Raw genomic sequence first — 23,514 nt, 5'->3', positions numbered from 1 at the left:
AATATACCGCATCTCAGCGCATAGTTTTAAGTAACGCACCTTGTCCGCTCGGCGCTTCAAACGACGCACAAAATTTATTGTTATTGGGTCGGCGCGCGTACATGCATCCTCACTCCGCGACTATCACGCTCTACAACTTTATCGAAGCACCTCACTATTCCGAACAAACGTTACGACTTTATTCCGTGTACGCGTGATTTTTACGATACACATAAATATGCTATTTTGATTTGTTTGACAACTGTTTCATGGTAAACTTTTGTATTGCATTCTTTAAAGGTGTAAAAGCCTCTTTCGGTATTTTTGATGTCAACTTCTTAGCGTTTCTATTTACGTTACACCAATTTGGATAACAATAAATATAATAGAAGTGTCACTATTTAGAAATCAGTGTATGTCCTTGCCTTTTTTAGGTCTATGTCAATTTGATTCAAGGATGACGAAAGTCTTCTAAAATTAAAATAATTATGTCTCCCTTGTCGTCAATGTCGACGCATACCCTTTTGAGATCTATCTACGTACCTACTTGGTTTAATATTTTACTTCGTTGTTTGACTTTTTAATATTTTAGGCCCATTTTATCCGTTATAAAGTGAAAGTATATAGTCTCAATTTTAATGACAAATCGGAATAACTTAATTGTATCACGACTATTTACTTTAAACATCTCGAAAGCAGAGCATTTCCAGAATACGGCTGTTCGCGTTCTCTAGCCACGCCATAAACTTTCTGCGCCATCGCCAATTTGTTAATGATACTACATCTACATAATATGCACATTTACTCGCAAACTACAATATATAGTATAAATATAAGATATTATTTGTCCATTTGCGTCTACTGTCCCGCTTATGATTGGGTCAAGTGGGCCTTTTATGCCTAATAAAATGATATCACTTAACTCTGACGCAGAGTTTACCTTAGCTTTTATACTTACTACTCTTTTCCTTTCTGTTAGAAAGTAAATAAGATCCTTGCGTCATAATTTTACTGTTCCTACTTCTTCTTCCTTCTTCATCTGTGTAGCCTTTTCCCAACTAAGTTGGGGTCACCTATCAGTCTCACCGGGTGCAGCTAAGTTTCAGTATGCTCCTGCTTATTGACGCCATTTTCATTGACTAAGTAACTATCTTTGAGCTTTGCTCAGTATAGATAGTGAGTGGTGAATATAGCTACCTACAGGTCAGTTAACTTAGTCAAGCACTAAATCAGCCATTTTCGAAATACTGTAAAAGTATCAAAACCGGCTCCAAGTAAGGCTAGGCCGATGAGTATGATGATGATGTCCTCCTAGCCGATTATCGGCTACGGCGGCTGTTCTCATGTAAAGAGATTAGCCAACTACGCAAGACATATTATAGTGCACGAGCATTTGCGCAGACACAGGTGCACTCCCTATTCCTACACTCTCATAGCCCGATGGGACGGCAATCCGACACGACCGGAAAGAGATCAGGCGCAGGACCGACATTCACGTGCTCTCCGATGCACGGGTGAATCAATCACCACCTTCCAGGCTCCGGGCTGCTATGTGAAACCGGCCCGACTCGGGAATCGAACCCGAGACCTCGGGTTCAGCAGCCGCACTTGACTACCACCATTGTAAAGACAGCCAGGTTTTTCTGCCGATTTCGTTCCAGCTTTCACCAGCTGATTGCCGATATCCGGGAAGGAGTGAATCGGTTTAATAACAAAACGGAAAAAAGGATAATTGTCGCAATACGGACAAAGGGCTAAGAATTACGACTCTATCCTCTGTAGAGATAATTACTGATGGATTGCCGGATTTGATTCCAGTTTTTTAAAGGTAACTTAGTTTTTTATATCCCTTTGATTCGTCTTCATAACTTTATGATTATTTAATTTTTAAAGTTAATACTTCTTTCAGCAAATTCATGTTGTGGGAGAACGTTTACTTGTCACTTGTAAACACAAGCGGATGTTGCGACGGCAATCATTTAAGTCCCGGTTTTCTCGCAATATTTTTCTAAACCTTTAGCCGAATGGGCCGTGCTTGCAAGATACTTCTCCAAAAGTTGCATTCGTAACTGACTAGATGCCCACCTTCCAACTTATTGAAATTGAAACATTTTAGTAGTGATATTGATAATGATATAAATAATACTCATCGAAGCATACCTACTTATAGAGAGTAGGGTTTATATAAGGGCATATCTAATGGTTTAATTTTAATATTCTTTGGATCCTTCCTTGGATAGCAAGAAAAACAAATTAAGTTTTTTTAAATTATTTATTTTCATATTTTTGTAATATTTAGGTACGTATGTAAACTGTCTCCTATATTTTACAATAATTAATATTCTTTTAAGCAATAAATAGTATACAACGCTCACGTTTGTAACAATATTTACAAAAATAACTACTTAAGGGCAATTTGGGCCGATGTCGCAAAGCAATGTGGCCGTATTAACAAATTCTATAAAATAGTGCCAAAATCATAAACTTTAGTGACCTAATTCATTGTCTAACAATTATTTTACAAATCATCTAATTGGTGTAAATACGTCTAAAGTTGTTTTTTTTTCTGTAGATATGAAAAGCGTTAGGAACTTTTTTCTCCTGAAACCGTACTTTTCCCCATTGATAATAATACTTTGGTATACTCCCTCGAAGTATCACAACAACTTAATACAAGCCAGTTAGCATCCTTGTCTATTACTATTTATAAAATGTTACTCTAGGGCCACTGAGCAACTTCAGTCGAGAACGTCTCACCTTATTTACAACTATATACCTTCCTTTACCATTACATTGCTAGTCCATTGAATTCGTTTATAATAATTTATAATTGCCTTGTGTCCCCAGATCAAAACATGTCAACAATTCACCAACTAATTTAATACTACTCTCTCTAAACGCGATAGTTTGTGCATCATTAAAATTAATCACTCTCGTCTTCTTTACACTAATTAACAACTCCAATATCTACATAGGTATTTACATTAATTTACAAACTAACTGGAGTATTAGCACTCTAGAATCTTAATTTACATAATTATTCGGAACATGGACATTCGATAGGAATGATAATTGTAATACTTTATGTAGGTAAAATGTAAATAAATTAATTATAATGACTGTATCAACGATCGTGTTTGGTGAGCTGTAGCGGCAGGTCGTTGGACGTGGCACGCGGCCGGCACGGGCTCGCCGACCGCGACTTGCGCGCCACCCTCTGCTCATTGTCGCTCTCCTCGTGAACATTGATCTCCTCGTCTGAATCTGAGTGTGACTCATATCCTCTCGCTAACTGTATAGACTGTGCTGCTAATAGCGCTGCAGCTGCCGAGTGCGGGACGAGCGACTTGAAGGCGCTGTTCTCTAATGCCGGGTGCGGCTTAAAAGCGCTTCCGTCAAAGTTCGTCTGCTGCGAGAGCGCTTTCAGTGCGTTGGCATCGAACTGTTGATGTGCGAAGGCCTTCAAGGCGTTGGTGTCCTGGTGCGAGAGGGCCTTGAAGGCGCTATTCTCGCCGCCCATTTGCGGGGTGTGGTAGGAGACGCGCGCGGGGGAGAGGGAGCGCGAGCGCGAGCGGGAGCGGGAGGGGGAGTGGGGGAGGCGGTGCGGGGGCGAGCCGCCACCGCGCTTCAGGAGGTTCATGCGCTGGTGGCGTCTCCACTTGGCTCGTCTGTTGGAAAACCAAACCTGTCAGTAACGGTAAATAAAAATGATTAGTATTCTGTATTCACTTTGTTAACAAATTCAATATTCAAATTAATTCAAATATGACAAAAAGTGGCGACTTTGATTTGACATCTTTCTCCAATTATATGGATTTATGTAAATATGCATAAGGTCAAGTAAATTAAAGTTCGTTACCTGAACTCGTGCTTCAGATAATGAGGTTTTGGACGCCAGCCGTTCTCGGGTAGAAACACATGGATAGTGGGATTTCTCAAATTCCTTCTCTAGTTCTTCTAGCTGGTCTTGGCTGAAGGTAGTGCGATTCCGTCTGAACTTTGGTTGTTCCCCGTCTAGAGAGCCGGAGTCGTCGCCGTCGACGTCTGTGTCGGCAAAAACGGTCACGAATAAGTTGGAATTTAGGGTAAAAAGCTTCACGGTATTTATGAAATTATTCAATAGCGTGACAAAGCTTAAACATTAATTCAATAATATTTGTACCTATTAGGCCTCGTCCGGAGGTCAGGAAGCCTTGGTTGACGTCAGGGTGTGGTACTCCTGTGGGAGGGCCGGGCACCCCGGGTGGCAGGGGCAGAGACCCGGGAGGCCACACTCCGCCGCCGCCGCCCCAAGGGAAGGCACCGTACGGCGGAGGCGCAGCATACAGGCCGTAGCCGGCAGCTCGCGCAAACTCCGCCGCTGCTCGCTCTGCGGCCCTGTTCCGAAGTATCCTGTTGATGGATGATACACTGGGAGCTGTCGCATTCGTGCACACGCCTGAGAACAAAGAATATATACTTTTAGATTTCTCATTTAACAAAAATCAGGTTGATTAGTTGATTGAATTGCTACGACGAACTGTAGCTTACTTTACTACTACGCTTCGAACTGTTGAAGTTATGCTACTTCTCTACGCCTAAATATCTTTACATATTATAAATTAACTTATTCAATTTTCTTAAAACTCAGTCGCCTTCATTCTTAAATGAGTGTTTCGCTTAAATATTTTAAAAGAAAACGTTATTACAACAGCGCGCGCCAGTGAATGTTGTTCCTCGAGTAATGCGATGGTTATTCTCAGTGAGCTGTATTTAGAGTTAATGTCTACCTTGCTAGAAACATTTCGCTTTAAGCACGAATATAGCAATTATGTAGTGCAGTTTTTAAACTCGATGTCTCTTAGAATGTAGTACAAATGTGCATAAAATTACGGGCGCGCGTTAAAACCGATGCGTCATTGGTCGCGTTTTAAAATGGCGAGCACTTAGAACATTAAGTGGCACAATCAGCTTATGTTACATAAAATATTGTGCACGAGTTGCCGTTCTTAATTATAAAAAAACTATACTCAATGCCATTCCATAACCAAGGCCTATAATAAATACCAAATAGCACAAAACTTCTTATTTTATTTTTACTTATTTAAAATCCCATTCCTATGTTGGGCATTCCAGACGGAGCGTCTGCCTATCAGACTTCCTTAACCCGTGGTCGATATGACGATACCTACTCGTACGCCTGACAAAATACCTATCCAAAAAAATGTGATCTATTCTACTCAAAAACATTTTATTATGTTTTATTGTCATTGGGGTGTAGTTGCTGGCAGTGAATGCAGTCATCAAGTCCGTGAACGTGTCGTAACGTAAACTAAATGTGTGCGCGCTAACTGCGTGAGCTGAGATCGCGTGCCGGCGCAGCCTTGGAGAGCCATCCCATGTTATTTTCAGGAAACACTCGGAGTAAGTGCCATAATTTAATCATAGCCTGTCGGCCAGTAATTGTCGTAGGATTCGTTGTTGAGCTACCGACCGCGGACCCACTCAACTGTGATGTTTTAAATAACTCGCTTTTGATTGCTCTTTTAGGTACCTATGTTGTTCATGCAATTTGTCGGTTGTATCATCTAGTGAATATATTGTTGTGTGTATATTTATATTTAATTTCGACGTGTTGGGTTTTAATATACGCCTGGGCAGCTATTTACTTATTGTAGTGTATTAGCTGATTCATATACATTTGCATGTCACATGCATCTAATCTGATTATATGGTAGGTACGGCAAAAATACTTGATTATCCTAAAACTGTTTGTACATACAACTGCTTAGAAATGTTAGCTTATACAGCCTACAGTAATAGTCCAATATATTACTTAAATCGTTAAGTATGTAAAAACACTAGATATTTTTGAGCTTTATAAATTAGATAGCTATTACGCTTTACTAACAGAAGTATTTGAAATTGAAACATAAACAGCATTGGCGTGACTGAAAATTATCAAAACATAACAACAGAAACCATGATAACAGACGATGCGATGTTTCCAATCATTAGCTGGTTTCTACCTTTAATTATTTTAACAATTCCATTTAAAAGGCTTGCTAATTACAGGCACCGGTGACCTGTGAACTGAACAAGACATAAATGTCAGAACAAGGAAGAGTTCCAACGTGTTTTAGCTTACAGCATACCTAATGGTTTGAGGAGGCTAAAACAATTATTTTGTTGTCCTATATGAGAGTATTTACCTATACTTGTTTGTGTATACTGCAATCGACATAACAACTTACTAGGGCTAATAACCGAACAATTTTCATAGCTAATAAGAACAACAACTGCTTGTTCAGACTATAAGTATTACTCGCACTTTATCGTACCTACCAATGTTCAAAGGCTATTTGTCCGCATTTACGTAGAATAGATCCATTTATTGCAAGCCTGTCATTAAAATATACTTTAGGTACGTACTAAGTTAGAGCAATTATATCCAGGAACAGTAATTTAACCTAATTGCTTAATGATTGCTGCTCACGTGAGCGGATAAAGAGACATTTTCTAGACACGACTCGCTATACAAAATTACGCCATCGCGTTTAAAAATATAGCACCCTAACAATTGTTTGTTATAAGGAAATGATTTGATGTACCTCACAGACATGAATAACAATTATTTTAATAACAACTTGAGACTATCGCGATTTATAAAGATGGATTTAAAGGCGGTCACCGTTGATAATGAAGCGCTATTGTGAGGCGGTCCGGCGCGCTTCGGCGCAACCACCGCTTGACGTATCAAATAAAACACAAAACGTACCTGTTATAATTTACTCAAAACACAAAGCCTTATATAGTGATGATGATGATGATGTCCTCCTAGCCGATTATCGGCTACGGCGGCTGTTCTCATGTAAGGAGATTAGCCAACTACGCAGGACATATTATAGTGCACGAGCATTTGCGCAGACACAGGTGCACTCACTATTCCTTAACTCTCATAGCCCGATGGGACGGTAATCCGACACGACCGGAGAGAGATCAGGCGCAGAACCGACATTTACGTGCTCTCCGATGCACGGGTGTATCAATCACCAGCTTCCAGGCTCCGGGCTGCTTTGTGAAAGTCTTCTAAAACCCACAAAGCGATTTTGGCCCGACTCGGGAATCGAACCCGAGACCTCGTGCTCAGCAGCCGCACTTGCGACAGCTAGACCAACGAGGCAGTTTCCAACTTATATAGTATAATGGTAATGATCAGTTGCGCGGCTTCGTTCATTGTTAGCACGTCGAAAAGCATAAAAAGGTGCCCTCTACACAATTTGTTTGGCTCGTAATCGGTGCGTTGAGACGAAGGCTCGATAGAACGCCTTCTGTGCCGCTGGACGTCAAAAGCTTGATGTGGCTGAGAACACTATAATGGTGACTAGTCATCACTTACCAGTTAAGATCTCTAATTATAATGGGAGCCGTTTTTCAGAAATAAAACAAACCGTTGAAAATCTCTTAACGTTTTGTGGGAGCTCAGCGACGCGTCTCCGCTACTTAATCTACTACGTTTTCTATTCTTTTAAATGACAAAAAACTTCAATGATCTTTAACAGAACAGTTAAATTGGTTTTTGTCTAGTAACAAGCACGTAGCCTATCGATAGTTTCGATCGACAGCGTTCTGCGGGCGTGTTTTCAATTTGGATAAGTCGATAATTTTGTTATAAAAAAGTATCTTCAGACGCGTTACTTACTGTCAATGATCTGATAACATGTTATTTCGACAATCTGTTCGTGGTGCGAACTCATTCACTTTTCAGCAGTTGATTGCATTTAACGAGTAGGTATCATTTGTAATGAGATGAAACATGTTTGCTAATACGTTTTTACTGAAGGCTTCCTAGACAATGAGCGTCGGTCAGTGGTCATAGTTCTACTATTTGTTTAGAGCCAGATCATTATCCATGAACAGGTTGCAGGTGGGAATGCGATATCTATAATTGTTCTTTTAATGATTTGGGATCGGGCCCGGATCCTACATGCTTAGTCACGGCCATGCAATTTGTCTAAAGTCGTTTAATCATGATTAGTCACAATAGGGTCCGCTTCTATTAAAAGGTTAGATGTCTACAACATAAAGAGCATCTTATACATGTACGCAGAGGCTGTCGGTAACGGCACAATTAAAAGCAATGTGGTTTTTTCTTGTTCTATCATTATACGGCTGAAAGCGATTAATTATCAAATTAACAACGTTTATACGTGCGCGCTTTACGAAACCACTTGCAATAAATTAATTTGCGCTGCATAATAGGATGTTTAATATCATTTGATAAGTCTTTAATTGTTGATGTTTCTTTCATAAAAGCATGCATAAAATATTTAGTATAGCTTACGTAAAGTGAGAAGTAAATGGTTAAGTTCCCATGGCATCCTAATAAAAAGCAAATTGGTTAAAAAATCTTAATGTTTCTGCGTCGGAGTGTTGTTAGTTGGTACCTGCCTAAAAGCGTGGCATGTCCAAAGATAAGGCACTCCGGCGCCGTCTGGCTATAGACTGTTTAATCGGGTTAATTTATCGATAATTGACGGAAAACCTTTTTGTTTGTAATGCCGGGAAGTAACAGTAATTGTCACGCCTTTGAAGATTTACGCTCGTTTCTAAATTGAGACATTAACAGTCGGATCTCGTGCCTAATGGTTTGGAATGAATTTGTTTGTTTGTTTTACTTATACCGGTTCTTCGATACGTTCGGCTGGTAACGCGACGGATGTCGGATTCTATCGAACCACGCTAATTAGTTTTAGACAATATTTCAAATGACGACTGTAATTAATTAGCCTGACGGTTGTTTGGCGAAATCGTTTGTGTAACTTGTGGCTTTGGACACATTCCGATTATTATTTAGTAGTCTATTTGAAAAACATTATTCATAGAATGATGAATAAATTGAATCTGATAAACAATTGCGGCTGTTTTAAATAGGGTAATTGTTTGATCTCAATCTACAAGACACTATTCAACTTAGGTATTTAGGTGCATACTTAACACGGAATCAGTACCTAGATTAATTTGCGAATTCTATCAGTAGTACCGTCCATTGGTTGCAAAATAAAAATCTGGACAAGGTGTATTGACGACTAATGTAAAACCAATTAAAATCTTACAATCATATATTGATAATATAGACCAAGATTGGTTGGTGTACGATAGTAAATAGATGACCATATTACTATTGATTCATTGCCATCATTCAACTTTGATCCCTCTGATTTTTTATATGCATTGATAGAAGAAGCCTAATAAACTAGACAAGATGTGACCAATGCGGAATTCAAAGACCAGGATTGCCAATATAAAAAGCCGTTGACAAAAATTAAGTAGTTAATTATAAGTTCTTTTGAACGTCTCGTTTCTTACAAGAAAAGTTTTCCATCAAAGCTCAAATTCTAATTTGAAGACGATTAGACGCTTCCTTCACTACTGTCGCTCCAAAATAAAAATCACGTCCTCATCGAACGTCTAGAACCAGTTAACGAATGAGTGGCGTCACGTCGTCTAAATGAATTATTGTTGGCTTTATGGGGAACATAAAACGATGAGATCGGATGCAATCAAGCGGCACCCGCCGCGTCGACTGAGTAAAAAGGTGTCTGTACCTCCAGGGGGCCTCGCGCAACCGTTGCGCTAAACGCCTACCCTACGCACACGCGTCCACTCGTTTCAATTAGCTCTCAATGGCCAAAGTCACAAAAGATGTGCCAACCCGCTATGAATAATCGCCCCGCAATATCTAGCTCCCATATCATTTGAATAACAACCTGTCTCGCAACAATTAAAAGCAAAATGACAACCCACGAGCTACGATTCGATTGCTGCCTATAGCATTACAATAAACGATAATCGGACCGATTTATTTATGTACAGATACTATTCTTGTGCAACTTTCCTCGCTTTCAAAACTTACAAAGCCCATTAGGTAATTCAATAACACGACAATAGCAATACAAAAACGGATCAAAACATGTTTTTATAGCGCCTAGTACAAGCGACAACGATTAAAGGTTCTCCTAAACCGAAATCCGAAATCATGACCGTGACCCTCCCGACGTCGGGCAACACTGTTGATGTGATGCACTGCTGGGAACCAATTTAATGCTGTAACAAATCAATAAATGTATCGGTTTATTGGAAGCTGTGTAGAGATCGATTTGATTTATTTCGACCGTACAATAACGGCAAACGAGGTGGGACCTTGTTAGTAAATGTCAAAAGCTTCACAAAAAATGCGTTCGTTCTATCGCGTAGTTGCACCTCGTACCGTAGTAAAATAATAGTTAGTATATTATGTACCTACTTGAAGAGATCGGAAATAACCAAACAATTAGATGTATGATGGATGTATAAGATTTTAAAATGATCACTAAACGCATATCGTAAAAACAACATTAACAACGAATAATAAATAAGTGTTTTTATGGCCAACCAAAACATTTTAACACCCCAACCGTAAACTTACCCGTCATCCGTTTCGCTAATTAATCGGCGCCAGCCAATAATTTGGGCCTCCACGTAACCCATACAGTTTGTCGGCTAAGAATGCAATTAATCAAAATATGGTCAGTAGCTAGAGCCGCCCGTAACGCCTCGTAAACCGATATCGATTTAGTCGATAAGTTGCGCAAGCTATTGTCCAAAACTGCCTCGTCATGGCTAACAAAGACGGTAGTGGATACCTTATTAAAATTTAGCCGGCTTCGATGAGCTGCTCTGTTTTAATAACTGCTCGTCGGAATACGATCGACAGACGCGCACCGCTCTCGAGTGGTTGCGTTTTTGACACATTCCTTTTGTAGTCACCGTTTGTATAAATATTAAGTTAAAATAAATTGAGCCGATCGGGACGTTTCATATTTTTATAAATATAATATGAACGATTTTTTACTACCAAAATATCAAAGAAGAATATTTTGATTGATAGTTTTCAACAGCGAATATTTTCAGAACTAAATATTATTGTTAAAGAAATTAAACTGCCTGTAGATAGATGCCGACAATGCAGATGTAACTTTAATCAATTTAAGCAAGTGGCGAGCGTTGCTCGGGCACGCGCTTATGATAAAAGCCTCGACTGTTATGCGTGATCATTTTGTTATAATTTGATTAAATTTCTATTACTTAGACATATTTGTAGGCCGAGCTACAGAGTTAAAAACGTTACTTTTAAGACATTAATATAATAATAAAGTTAATAGAATAGTGAATTGTTATTAAATATTAGTATTTAAATAGGAACTTATTTTTGTACTATCTATGTACAAGCATAAATCTTTTCCAAAATATGCGAAAAGCGTATATTCGCACATTGTGTCTATAGATATAGGTTAGTAGGTAAATTTTCTTTTTCTGAGGATGGTTTTGGATTTCAAAAGTTCTCGGCGGATTTTTTCAAACAGCAGTAAATTCAATTATAACGAGGTCAGATCTAGTAGATGATTATTTCTGTAGCAGCAATAGTTATTCGAGGCTCCCTGGCCGGCAGGTGGTCCGCGCCGGTCAACACACTTTGATACACCGAAACCATCGACAGATCTAATGGAATCAATCATAACTACGACCCCAGACCGTCCAAATTGAACAAAGCATTCCCGATGCAATAAAGCCATTCAATTTGTATTAAATAGTAACCGCAAAAGGTAACGGTACAATTTAAATGTTTTGAGTCAAAATGCAGCAGAAATTATTTAAATACAGCAGCATTTACGACAAATATGTGAGCATTTACGCAAAACAACCGACTGACGTGGGATCGCGTGCAATTTTCGCATACAACGGAGGCATGAGCGCTCACTGCGCTCGAGCAATTATTTTAAACACATTTCAACAAATGACGATAATGTCAGCCGGCCACAGAGATAAGAACAAAAAATACATAAAAATATAAAAGCGTTCACTAACCAATTGTTCGACCCCTTGTTCATAAGAATTCGCTCATACATTCATAATCGAAATCATTCTTTTACAATTTTGCACTTGTTGAAGATAAACCCACCAAAATGTAATACAACGATGAAAAATATTCGTATCCACTTCCCCTTTACGTTTTCAAGTTCTCTGTATCACGAAAACAGTGTTTGTTCTTTCATTTTTGCTTTAATAATATTATTTAGCCTGACCTGAAGAAATGTTTTCCAAGTATTATAAAATCATGTAAATAAAACGTGTTTTATATAGACGTTAACCCAATCATGTGCTCTGAAGTTACGGCGCCCCCTGCGGATTTAATGGCTGCGAACCAATTTAACAACTCAGTTTAGCACAGTGTTTCCCATCAAGAATGTTATCGTCTCCTAATCCGGTCCCCACTGATATCGTAAACCAGAAGTGGTCTTGTAAGTAAAACCAGTTCCAATGCGATCGCACGCACCCTACCGAACTGAACCGCACTAGAGAAAACATCAAGGCAAAGAACGTCCTTTGACGACGAACGCTGTAATGACGTTTAATTAGGCTCGCGATTTTGAACTTTAAGTTTCTCAACAGATGGATACAAATAGATTGTATGGATTGTGGACGCTTAGGCCGTCTTTCGTTTCAGTTGGCGATGTTTAACGTCACGCATGGGCACGAGAGGTGTCGTTGGTGCAATTATCGCAATTGGCTCGTTGGCCTCTGAGCTAAAGACGCCCATCGTACTCAAGATATGTGTGCGCATGTTCGTGTGTCGTGGTAACATTATAGGAAAAGACATTTCAGCAAATGTCTGCTCTAATCGTTATGTTTGTACTTAATCTAACAAAGTAGAAAGGTTTGCAAGATTAGTCAGACTACAAGTAAAAATGTAAAAAAACCATAAGTAATTTTACTGTTCATAAAAAATAGAAGTCGAATAATAAGCTCAAAAATCGTGAAAAATTTACGTTACGGCAGAGGAAATCGGCGCTTTATTTTATAATGTAGCACCATTATATATAAATATAGTTGCATATGTGTAACAACGACATCTTTATAATCAAAGCCCTCGGCCATAGTGACACATTTATCGTGCAGTTGGCTTCGGGCCCGCGGCACTGCGCGACGGTTTTATTTACTACGCTTTATTGCTTAGAAATTTTGTCAAAATTGTTTCATTTGATCTTGAGATCAAAGAAAAACAGATTGACATAATTTTCTATTTAATTTATATGGTTAACGCTACTTATACTGAACTTCAGGTTAATCTGAGCAGTCTTTAAAGAAGAATATCTTCGGTAATAAAATAAATTATTACCCGAAACCTGGTTAGCACATTGTTGAATCATTAATATTTTATCATTAAAATAAATTAAATACTAAAGTAGTTCTTTCTTTTTAAATATAACAGGTGCATAGAGATGAGTTTCCAAACTGCTTACATAACAAAAGTACTATTTTGCAGAAATACACTGGAAAATTCTAATTGCATTAGAAATATTCTGCTTTGATCGCTCTTAAACTGGTCATTTAACTGATTCAGTTGATCTCAAGACAAAATAAGCGAATTAAAAGTATTTATGTTTCCTCAATTTCGTTTAAAAAGCTGATATTAGGCGAAACGTGATCAAAATAGCTTAATTAAAAAGCTGCATTCGTATGAAATTTCCCTGTCTATGTAGGTACCTATAGCTGCCAGGTATAGAGTATCATTTGACAAAATCCAAACTGAATGCTTCACCGGCAGCGATTTACATAATATAATGATACCTAAGCATTGTGTTGCTCGCACATAGACACAAAATCCAATAGATGTTCTCATATTACATTATATCCGCCGTCAGCCGCGGCGGCCATTTACAAAACTAACAGAGCATATTCGGGCTTGCACTTGAATGGCTTTGCCTATTGCCCTGCCGAAACTGTTTGACACTCATCTAAAGTTCATTACTCAAATACTTTAATCCTGTAATTAGATAAGTGTTTGGTTACTGGGTAAACACAGCGGTTCGCATTTTGTGGCTTACGTGACCTTATTTTTCGTACGTGGTAGTTTTTTGTTCATAAATCTGTTGAACATGAAAAAGCTGCCTATAGTTTTGCTGCGGCTTCGTCTGCTTCCTTGATTATATTCAATGTCATAAGTATTTTATATGTGACTATCTTAACTATGATCCAATTTTTCAATTTATATAAAAAAGTTTTCGTTAAAAGAGTAACCACGCAGCACATGCACTCAATGTTTCATTTAATATGTGTGTTAGCAGAAACCACTTTTCCTTAAATTTCAGACGAAAAGAGTATATAGATTTGTTACAAATATATTAATCGGAGTGACAAAAGCTTAGCTGGCGTGATTTAGTATTAATAATATACAAGGGTACTTAATCAAATAATATTTTTTCCCATGTAACATTTATCTAAGTTCAGTTTGAAACAAGTTCCTAGATAAATGTATCTCAATTACACGAGCAACACAATTCGCACGTCATCCAGTCGTGATATATCAAAACACGTCGCAAGAACGCCTCATAGAGTTAATAACAATCTGTAAATTGCCATAAATTATTTTAATAAGGTAACTTGGTAATAATTCGATGATCAGACGGTTCCATATCGTGTGTGCGCGCACGCAACGCTTGTAACATGAGTCGCTCACCGGTATTACGCGACGTTCGGTTTATTATATTATTATCTATAACTAGAGATCGGTCAAATAGACCCGAACATTCTTATGATTTTGACTCGACAGTTTTTTTGGTGTCGCCACAAACATGGTTTTGTTTTAAATATTCGGTTTCAATTCGTTGTTTTCTATGGTAGCCGAGTTCATTTCGATATCTTTTTCACGATCAATCACCTTCGTGAATGTATTACTTAAAACAAATATTTATGACAGTAGTGGTCAAATTATTATAGTTAAAATACCTACTTAAGTGTTAACATTTCTATTATGCAAATATATATCAACGTTTTTTTTTCCACATTCAGTGATGCAGCGTGACAGTCAACAATGGGCAGCTACATAGACACGCCCGTTCTGTTCATTAATACTTCTTTTATCACACTCAATAGAATTGTAACGGTGAAATTTAGTACATTACGTGTAAATCGACCGAGAACATTATGTTTATTATGGGTGCTGTTAGTAAATACCCTTATAAAACACTATAAAATTTAATGCAAACCTGTAGGTGCCTGGTAAATACGGCAATGGTGCTTTAATTGTGAAATTCATCAATGAAGCTTAAGTTTCAACTATTCACAATGGCTTCAGCAAACCCCAAAAATTGTATCCTGAATACAAAATAGATAACTATTATAGGAGTTCAAAATGGTTCAGCAATGTGCGTCACGTTAGCGGGTGCGCGTCGGGTGAGCGTCGGGTGAGCACAGTTACGTCGGCTCGCGTCGTGATAGCCCACAGCGTTCACGGCACACGCATAGTCAACCTATGGGCGTACGGATGATGGCCATAATTGTTTGTTGGTTTCCAAGACCCTAGACTACGGTTATCATCAACCAATTTAAATGGTTACGATACAATATTTCTCATTAGTAAGAAAGAGTTAAGGAAAATCAATGACAAAAGTGAGAATACACCAGGAAAATAAAAATAAAATATAAATAATAATAAAAATTATAAAGTCTATAATAAAATCTTTCTCTTATAAATTAAGGTATTGCCGATTAAAAAGCTCACGGAATAAAATTAATTTGAAAAGCTTTATAGTTATAATGAATTGATCATTGTTATGTGTAACCTAGCTCCGTAGTTCGATGAGCATTCTCTTTAGGTGATTAACGATGGATAGGTTCCGAATTTTTTTACTTCGTGTGTGGGTCTCGTATAAGTTTGCAACTCCACTTTATTTATTTCACTAATAAAGGACTTAATTAGTTTGGAAAACTATCGTTTGACTGCGAAGCTTATATTTTTTTTGTCCCGTGTTTAGCTTCCTGCACCAAAGCAAATAAGGATCTAGTATTCAATGAATACATTGAATATTAAAAAATGTGCAACCCAGTTATAGTAAGTTCAACTCAGTCGTGCGCGCGGCCCTATGTGTGGGTAACCCTTGTACATATACAGTGACTTTGTGTGCGTGACAAGAGGTACAGTCGGGTACAAATACAGTTATTTAGGGGTTGTATACGGCTGTTTAAAGTACAGTTATTACGTAATTTAGTTTATTTATTTATAATGATTCTGTATCGCTACTTGAAAAATCAAATGATAAATTTTCGGATTCGCTACTTTCACCAATGTTAATTATAAATTCTGACTCCATGTCAAAATGTCTATAGTATTCTTCTTTTTTCTTTTGTACATGTCGACAAGTATTACCCAACATCCCTTCATCAATTTGACTTAAACGTTCATTTATGAGTTTCATTATTTCCGTCTTATTTTGGTCGACATTATACGAAGCAATATAATTTTTTAAAATTCCCCACACATTTTGTTTCCATTATTATACTAAATTATAGGTCTTTTACATTCTTAGTCCACACATTTATTTATTGTCCGCGTACCCCGAGCTAGAAAATATGTAAGGAGTATTTAATTCATCTTAGATATTTCACTTCATTTATTTCTTAGATACTGTCAATGTCAATTTGAAAAGCCGTATGAGAAAATAATGATAAACTGTAAAATGTAATAATAAAAAGCTTTGAATGTTGTTTCATTTTTTTGAAACGCTACCTGACTCCTTAAAACATTTTCTCCGTGAAGAACTAGACATTTTTGTAAACGACTGTACCCATAACAAAAAGCGATGAGAACACGTCATGCTCGGACGACGTCACTGTCACACGAATGAAAGTTGTATATTTACAAGCCGACGCACACATAGGGCCGCGCGCAAATCTGAGTTGAACTATCTATAAGACACTTTACCGGTCCATGGTTCGAATATAAGCAATACTGTTGCCATTTCCCGTTGGTAATTGGTGTATTTAAGGACGCAGCAATTTTAATGGTTATAGAGCTGTCCAAGTCTTTACGATATTTATGTTATAGTGTGAGCAGAGCCAGAAAATGGAGTCGATTTTGAACGCACAAGGTGTTCCGATATCAAGTGAAACTTTCAAAATTAATGTTTCAACTTATTTTTTATGAGTATGTCTTAATTTACCTTCAGATATGAGTCGTTCTCGGATCTCCCAGGCGAAGATGGTAGGGTTTTCTCTTTTGTACTGTTCTATTTTGGAGACTACTGCGGGCGTTGCTACCTTGGGCTTGCTACCACCGATCAGACCCGGCGGCCGCAGAGTGCCTGAAACAAACAAAGAAACCGTTAGTAAAGACTACCCGATAAAACCATAAGAAGGGTTAACTTATCAATATTTGTTTACAGTGGAGAATTCAGTTATAATATATTCAAATGAAAAGCAGTTTTCGAAGGCTCCTGTGCGAGTCGTGACTCTTTTCTATTTTAAGGCACTTTTCTTTGTAACATTTTTCTTTTTAAGTTCAATCACAGCTGGTAAGGTATTTATAACAAAAGTTGATAAAAACGCATTGGACAAACTGTCACCTGCTGCTCGGTAAACTAAATAAAAGAAAAATCAAAATCAAATTAGAGGCTCAAATAAAAATACCAGTAATAGCGACACGATACCGATTGATGCAATTTCATTGAGTGCTAAACGTGAGTAAACGCAAGTTACTTGTCGCGATCAATTCTTGCGAAACAAACCGTAGTTCGACTTTTTAGCCCTTATCTGAACAGTAATAAACTTCAAAATACGCCTAAAAACTGCACATCAACATTTGTATTTTCACATTTAAAAGGACAGTGGACGTGCGTCTCCACAAAAAATTGATAATCGAGCACGGCGGTAAGAATAACAATGAAAGCTTTAAATTAGTATTAATAATTACAGAATCATTGACATCGGCTAAATGAAGCCTGCATGTGACGAGACGTGAATTTTTAATTATTATTTATCTTGGGCATTGTTTTTATTGAGCTTAAACACGTGGGATACACATAATGATGTTGTGAAAAATAAAGCTCTGAATGTAAAAATTGTTGCAATGGAACTTGCATCATCATAATTTATGATTATCAAGTTATAAATTCAAAGCAATATTTTTCTGCAAAAAATAATTAAAATTCTATGAGGTCTGAAACTTGATGTGTTTATGAAACTTAAATTCTATCATCCCGGCTTCGACTTATGGAGTGGCTTATGATTAGAGGGAGTGTGTAAAAACTAACGTATTCTTGGGTGCCTAAGTCAGTTAGATAATGGATGAGTGCGTGCATCAGGACAATTACGTAAAAACAGCGCAGCGGCATTCCGGCGGGCAGCGCGCAGACCGCTCGCTTTTTACGCGCACACCGCTCCTCCATACCGATAACACGCTGAATTATTCAACACATTATTTATATTCACATTTTTGTCAACGCCATTCAAGATGAATTCATAAGTCTCTTTACGTCTTGATAAGACTAAAGCTTACCGACCAAAATGGCGAGCTTTGACAAAAACTCAATTTCGAGTTTACACGAGGTCCGCGACACATTGCCTTAATAGGTGAAACTCATTTCAATATTGCGACCACGATATGAATTTATGTAGAAAATTGTGTATTTTCATATGTAGTAAGTATTGGCCATAGAGAGTTGGTAAGTATAGGTAATTAAGTAAGCGTAGCGTGATAGAAAACTGTAAAAAGCGAACGCCACATTTTGTGTAATTATTTCAACATAGATTTAGAACATTGCGATAATATTCATAAGTTTATTAAAATGGTAATGGTAAATTAAACCCTTTACGTAAAGCAAGTTTGCCAACAGTGGTACAGTAATAACGTTAAGGTGCTCGCATATGTAAGGATTTGTTTTTAATTAGAAATAACCCACTCGTGTGGCGTACAATTAATTTTATACATTGCCGCACAAAAATTGCCATTCCACAAAATAAAATATTTATGTGACAATTTTCCATGTCCTTAGTTTCAGTTTTGTTTCTTTTTAACCAATTCATCTGGGTTAGCTACGCACTGATAGGAATTTGGTGAAACACCTAAAATAAATAATACAATTTTGCTGATTCTGTTCTTATTTTTTTCATATACTGCAAAGCCATTATAAATCAGATATAAAAGGGAATATCTGCATAAAATCCAATTCCGAGCAGATAAAGCTCTCTCCACAATGTTCCTTCTAACTTTTCTGTTACCAATTCCGTGCTAATTAAAATTCTTATACGCAAGCACTCGCAGCTCTTCTAAAATTCGTGTGTGGAAAACGTTTAAGGAAAATATCAGCATAATGAAAACCGTTAAAATGTTAGACATAATTGCTTGAAGCGGATACGTTCATTGGCTGTAGGCGACGCCGGAACGTCAAACATTACGTTGTACGTGCATGAAATACAACAGTACCTTTCACTACAGTTTTGCTGTAACTATTGAAAACCCATATTGCCACTCGGCCGCCTCAGAACGCCAATAACCGTTCTCCTCTTGATTGATAGCTAAATTGCGGGAGGCCGGCACACTGATCATTTCGCGATAATTAAATCGGCTAGAAACGTAATCGCATGACCGGAGCCAATTACTCGGCATTGCCTAGGCAGAGGCGGATCGTGTGAGCCACTGAAACTGTTGCTAAATGTGTATTATTTGCGTGAAACTCAAGCGCGCTCCCGGCGCATACGCACGACCTATGGTACAACCACACTCGCTTCACATCTTCTATTAGGTATTCATATCAATATTCTTACATATTTCATAAAATTCTCGCATACCCACCTAAGGAATTACTTTACACGTTAAACGAATAAAAACCTACTGAATATAACATTTATTTTCTTATTTTTGTAAAAATACTAAGCCAATTGTTTATCAATAATAGCGTGTAGGTGTTGTTACCTATAAATAAAATAAGCCAATAAATTAACCAGACCATCTTTCAATGGCTTCATAAATACTAAACGTCGTGTTCGTTATGATAATAAGCGTCATAACTATGATCGGCACGAATCAATTGAAAGTTTAACACTTCACCATAAACGCGAGAGAAACTACATAAACACATTCACAATGCACGAACAAGGTGTCGAATAATCCCTTCAAGTTTTTGTTGTTTTCCATTTAAAAGGACTCATGTTGCAAAACAAAGATGATCAATTAATCATCAGCGGTACGCTTAAGGAAATGAGCACCACAAAGGGACAATGCACACTCAAAACGTCTGTTAATAAATTTTCACACAGGAGTCGTATATGGACGCTTTAAGTCATTACACGGTGCGTCTACAAAGATCTTTTTAAACGACACATAAAGGGTCGGACTCTAGTTAATTAAATTTGTATTAAATGTATTCACAAGTGGTTCTTTATATTGGCTGGCGCTAAAGTTACCCGCGGCCCAGTAATGCACTGTCATCCAGTTAATAGATCAAAATCTTCAGCGGTGGAGTGGGTCTGGATGGCCTGATTTATTGAACATAATGCAACGCGTGTTAACGACGCCTTGATTCGGTGATTGATCGACTTTTTCTATAAAAACTTGAGTCAGTTCGCGCTTGCTCCTTCGGAAGCAATTAGATAATCATTTTGGAAGAAAAGGACTTACTAAAGTAAATATTTCCACTTCAATAAAAGTTAGGTCTATGACATTAAACAATAGGTAAAGGTAAAAGAACAGGTATCTACTAGGTATCATGAGTAAACATTATTTGTTTAAACTTCACGTAGTTTAAGTGAAACAATGGTATGATAAACCGATCATTGTTCATTAGATTACTTTGCGTTTCCTGAAGAATACTCGGCTAATTAAAATGAACGTCATGGATTTTACAGTTTTTGTTAGCACTGCGAAGCACTACATTGTTTGTACAGGGTTATTATACTAGACTGTGGCACTCAATGTGTTTAATATAAATATTATAATACTCAATAACGCTGCCTACAAATACACTTTTACTGATTAACCTAGATTAAATCATAGGTCTCTCAATCCACGAAAATACCATTCTATTGACAACACCGGCCATTAAAAAATTAAATTGTCCAAGAGAATTGGAGCGGAAAAAGAAAAAGCATGGTTTCTGAAGCAAGAATGTCAAGTGGGATAATTCAATTTTGATTATAGGACCAAAGCTTAAATACGGCTTCATTACGGGCTGCGGCGATCCGCGGACAATCATCTTGAGTAGGTATCATTAGCTACCAACAAATTTACGTACGACAAAACAAAATGACCGGTTTAATATGAAATTACTCAGTCTATGATTTCTGTGGCTATTTGATTTTCTAAATTAACTGTAACGAAGGCATCCGGTGTTAAAGTTTATTGTGTTCAATAAAAAAAGAACTTTTCTACAATATCTAGGTTCCTGGAATATTTGACAATTAGAAATTTCGCACATAACTCACACACACAATTTGTAGCATCACATAAACTCATGAGCTCAAGTTAATCTGTAAGAGGCAGCAAACTAGGCAGTGTATGGGCAATTTATTCGTCACTCCGCTCGCATCGCAACCAACAATTTAATACTCAAACTCGGCCATGAAACGTTATTTATGCGTGCCCATTTCCATGCCGTCAGCTTAGAAATTGTTTAGGCTAGATAATAACTTTTAAGCTAAGGCTATGTACCTATGTTAAATACTTAAGTGGTTGGACATGACGGCCCTGGGCGGGTTGTAGCCGGGCTTCCGTGGGAACCCGACACGTGACGTTATGAAATCACCAGCGGCGAAAATTGATTGACACTACACTTCTCTGTTCTCGTAATATACCCTAGCCTCAATACCGTCTGTACGTTTATGGTATTCTTGAACATTTGACTATCTTGTGTAATGTCATTATAACGACCCGTTTATACCCGTGTCTTGACGTACGTCACTTCTCGTGCAAAGCTTTATGTAGGAAAATTATAATGTAACTCCACTCAGTCTTGTCGTGTAACTCCGTATAAAATTTATTTGCAGATAATTGATTCCCAGAACGCGACAATATCTAGTCTAACATCTAACCGCTGATTCATTGCAAAAAATGAGTATAATAACACTAATCTTAACCTGCAGAAAAATGTTCAGAGTAAAATAAAATAAAAACACAGAAACCTACACTTTTGGTAAGAAATATGAATGTTCAAACGGCGTAAAATAATACAGTGCGCGCTGTAAACGGTCGAGTGGTTTTGAAATCGCCCGTTCACGAGTCCTGAGCAAACACAAAGTGTCTCACGTGTCCTAATTACACACCAGTCCACAGAACTAATTCAGCAAATTAACTGAGTACAGCCAAGTGTCTGCAATGTCATAGTCTACTCGCGCTTCGGTTACAACTCACCTTGCTATTATAGCGCAACAATTACCCCTATTCACATTGTTTACTTTAATTAACGAATGCAATAATTGCTATGACCAGTTGACAAACTCCCGGACATTAATTCCATGCTTCCTGTTGTATTTTTATGCTTACAAAATTATTGAAGATGATTATTGTATGCATAAAAAGTTTCGCGAGATTCACCCAAGCATTTCAAGATGTAGATTGTATTGAAAGGCAGCTGTGATAATTGTAAAGGAAACAGTCAAATAAAGGGTTGTCGATATGAAAAATCGCCGATGATACGATAGTTCTCACATCGACAATCGAGATCGGGAGCGCATGCTCGCGGCGAGGCCGCTCGTCGGCAGCGCGGGCGCATTCATCCGCACCCCGGTGGCTTATAATTAACACGCTGCAAGTTTTATGAATCGATTAGGATCTAAGCTTTCGTCAATAGCAGCTTTCGTCGCGGCAGACTCTACCGATGCCTTATCCTTATCGATGATTAATAGCGATTGAGATTTTCGCCCTGACCATGTTATTAGACGCGAGTTAATCTCAGACTGCGGCCGCGTCGCTTTCGATAATTGTTGACTTGTCATTGGATGATCCGATATCATTTATAGTGTTAATAACTGGCTATATTTGTAAAAAAAAAGATTTATTTCGTTTCTTTCTTAATATCAATCCTTTGATTTATTTAGAATAATCATAAAAAACGATACTTTGTCTGCCTTTAAGCCGATATATTGTTAGGTATCTACTTAAATCATTTTCAAGCTTATAAAAAGTACGATCTGATAGAGCTTACAAATCAAAAATATATCATAGCAGGCTACAAGTGTAGTTGCGGTCACCTGTAGATTTATAAACCGGCCATATTATTGACCAAGTGAAGTAATTATCGCAAATTACTTAGTTGCAGGCTATAACGCCTAGGGCCTTTCTACAAAGAGCGCACGTATAAATCAATATACCGCTGAAGAGTATCTACAGCACTACGACAAACCATAAATAATGCATACGTACACTAATTACAGTGGATCCGGTACCCAGTAGGTAGGCATAAGTTCGCTTTATCAATTACATTCCTTCGAACTTACAACTTTTCTAACAAAACTTTTGTAATAACTCCCAACTTTATTACAAAGTAGTTAGGGTCAGTTTCGAGCAAACTGTTTTACGTTATAAGTAATAAGAAATAAGTGTGCCCTCTAACTATATGGCAGGACTATTCAGGTTGTTCGGTCAACTAAATCGATGTGAATGTGGAATTGATATTTGGACTAGTTCAAAAGAGTCTACAAGTTTCACTTTAGTATTTAAGTAAATACGATTCATTATTGATA

General features: G+C 37.7%; 1 protein-coding gene across 2 annotated transcripts in view; it reads right to left on the bottom strand.

Moving 5' to 3' along the window:
• Positions 1 to 2,272: 2,272 nt before the first annotated feature.
• LOC124632408 (paired box protein Pax-6-like) overlaps positions 2,273 to 23,514 on the bottom strand; it is a 34,014-nt gene continuing 12,772 nt past the window's right edge. For both annotated transcript variants that reach the window (XM_047167239.1, XM_047167240.1), the window contains exons 3-6: positions 17,001 to 17,141; positions 4,142 to 4,417; positions 3,839 to 4,023; positions 2,273 to 3,664 (exon numbers count right to left, since the gene is read on the bottom strand). In XM_047167239.1, the coding sequence (XP_047023195.1) occupies positions 3,104 to 3,664; positions 3,839 to 4,023; positions 4,142 to 4,417; positions 17,001 to 17,141 (1,163 nt within the window). In that variant the 3' untranslated portion in view covers positions 2,273 to 3,103. The remainder of the gene's footprint in view (positions 3,665 to 3,838; positions 4,024 to 4,141; positions 4,418 to 17,000; positions 17,142 to 23,514) is intronic.

Source organism: Helicoverpa zea, chromosome 8, assembly GCF_022581195.2.
Source record: "Helicoverpa zea isolate HzStark_Cry1AcR chromosome 8, ilHelZeax1.1, whole genome shotgun sequence".
Classification (NCBI taxonomy): domain Eukaryota; kingdom Metazoa; phylum Arthropoda; class Insecta; order Lepidoptera; family Noctuidae; genus Helicoverpa; species Helicoverpa zea.
This window is presented reverse-complemented; position numbering and strand designations above follow the sequence as displayed.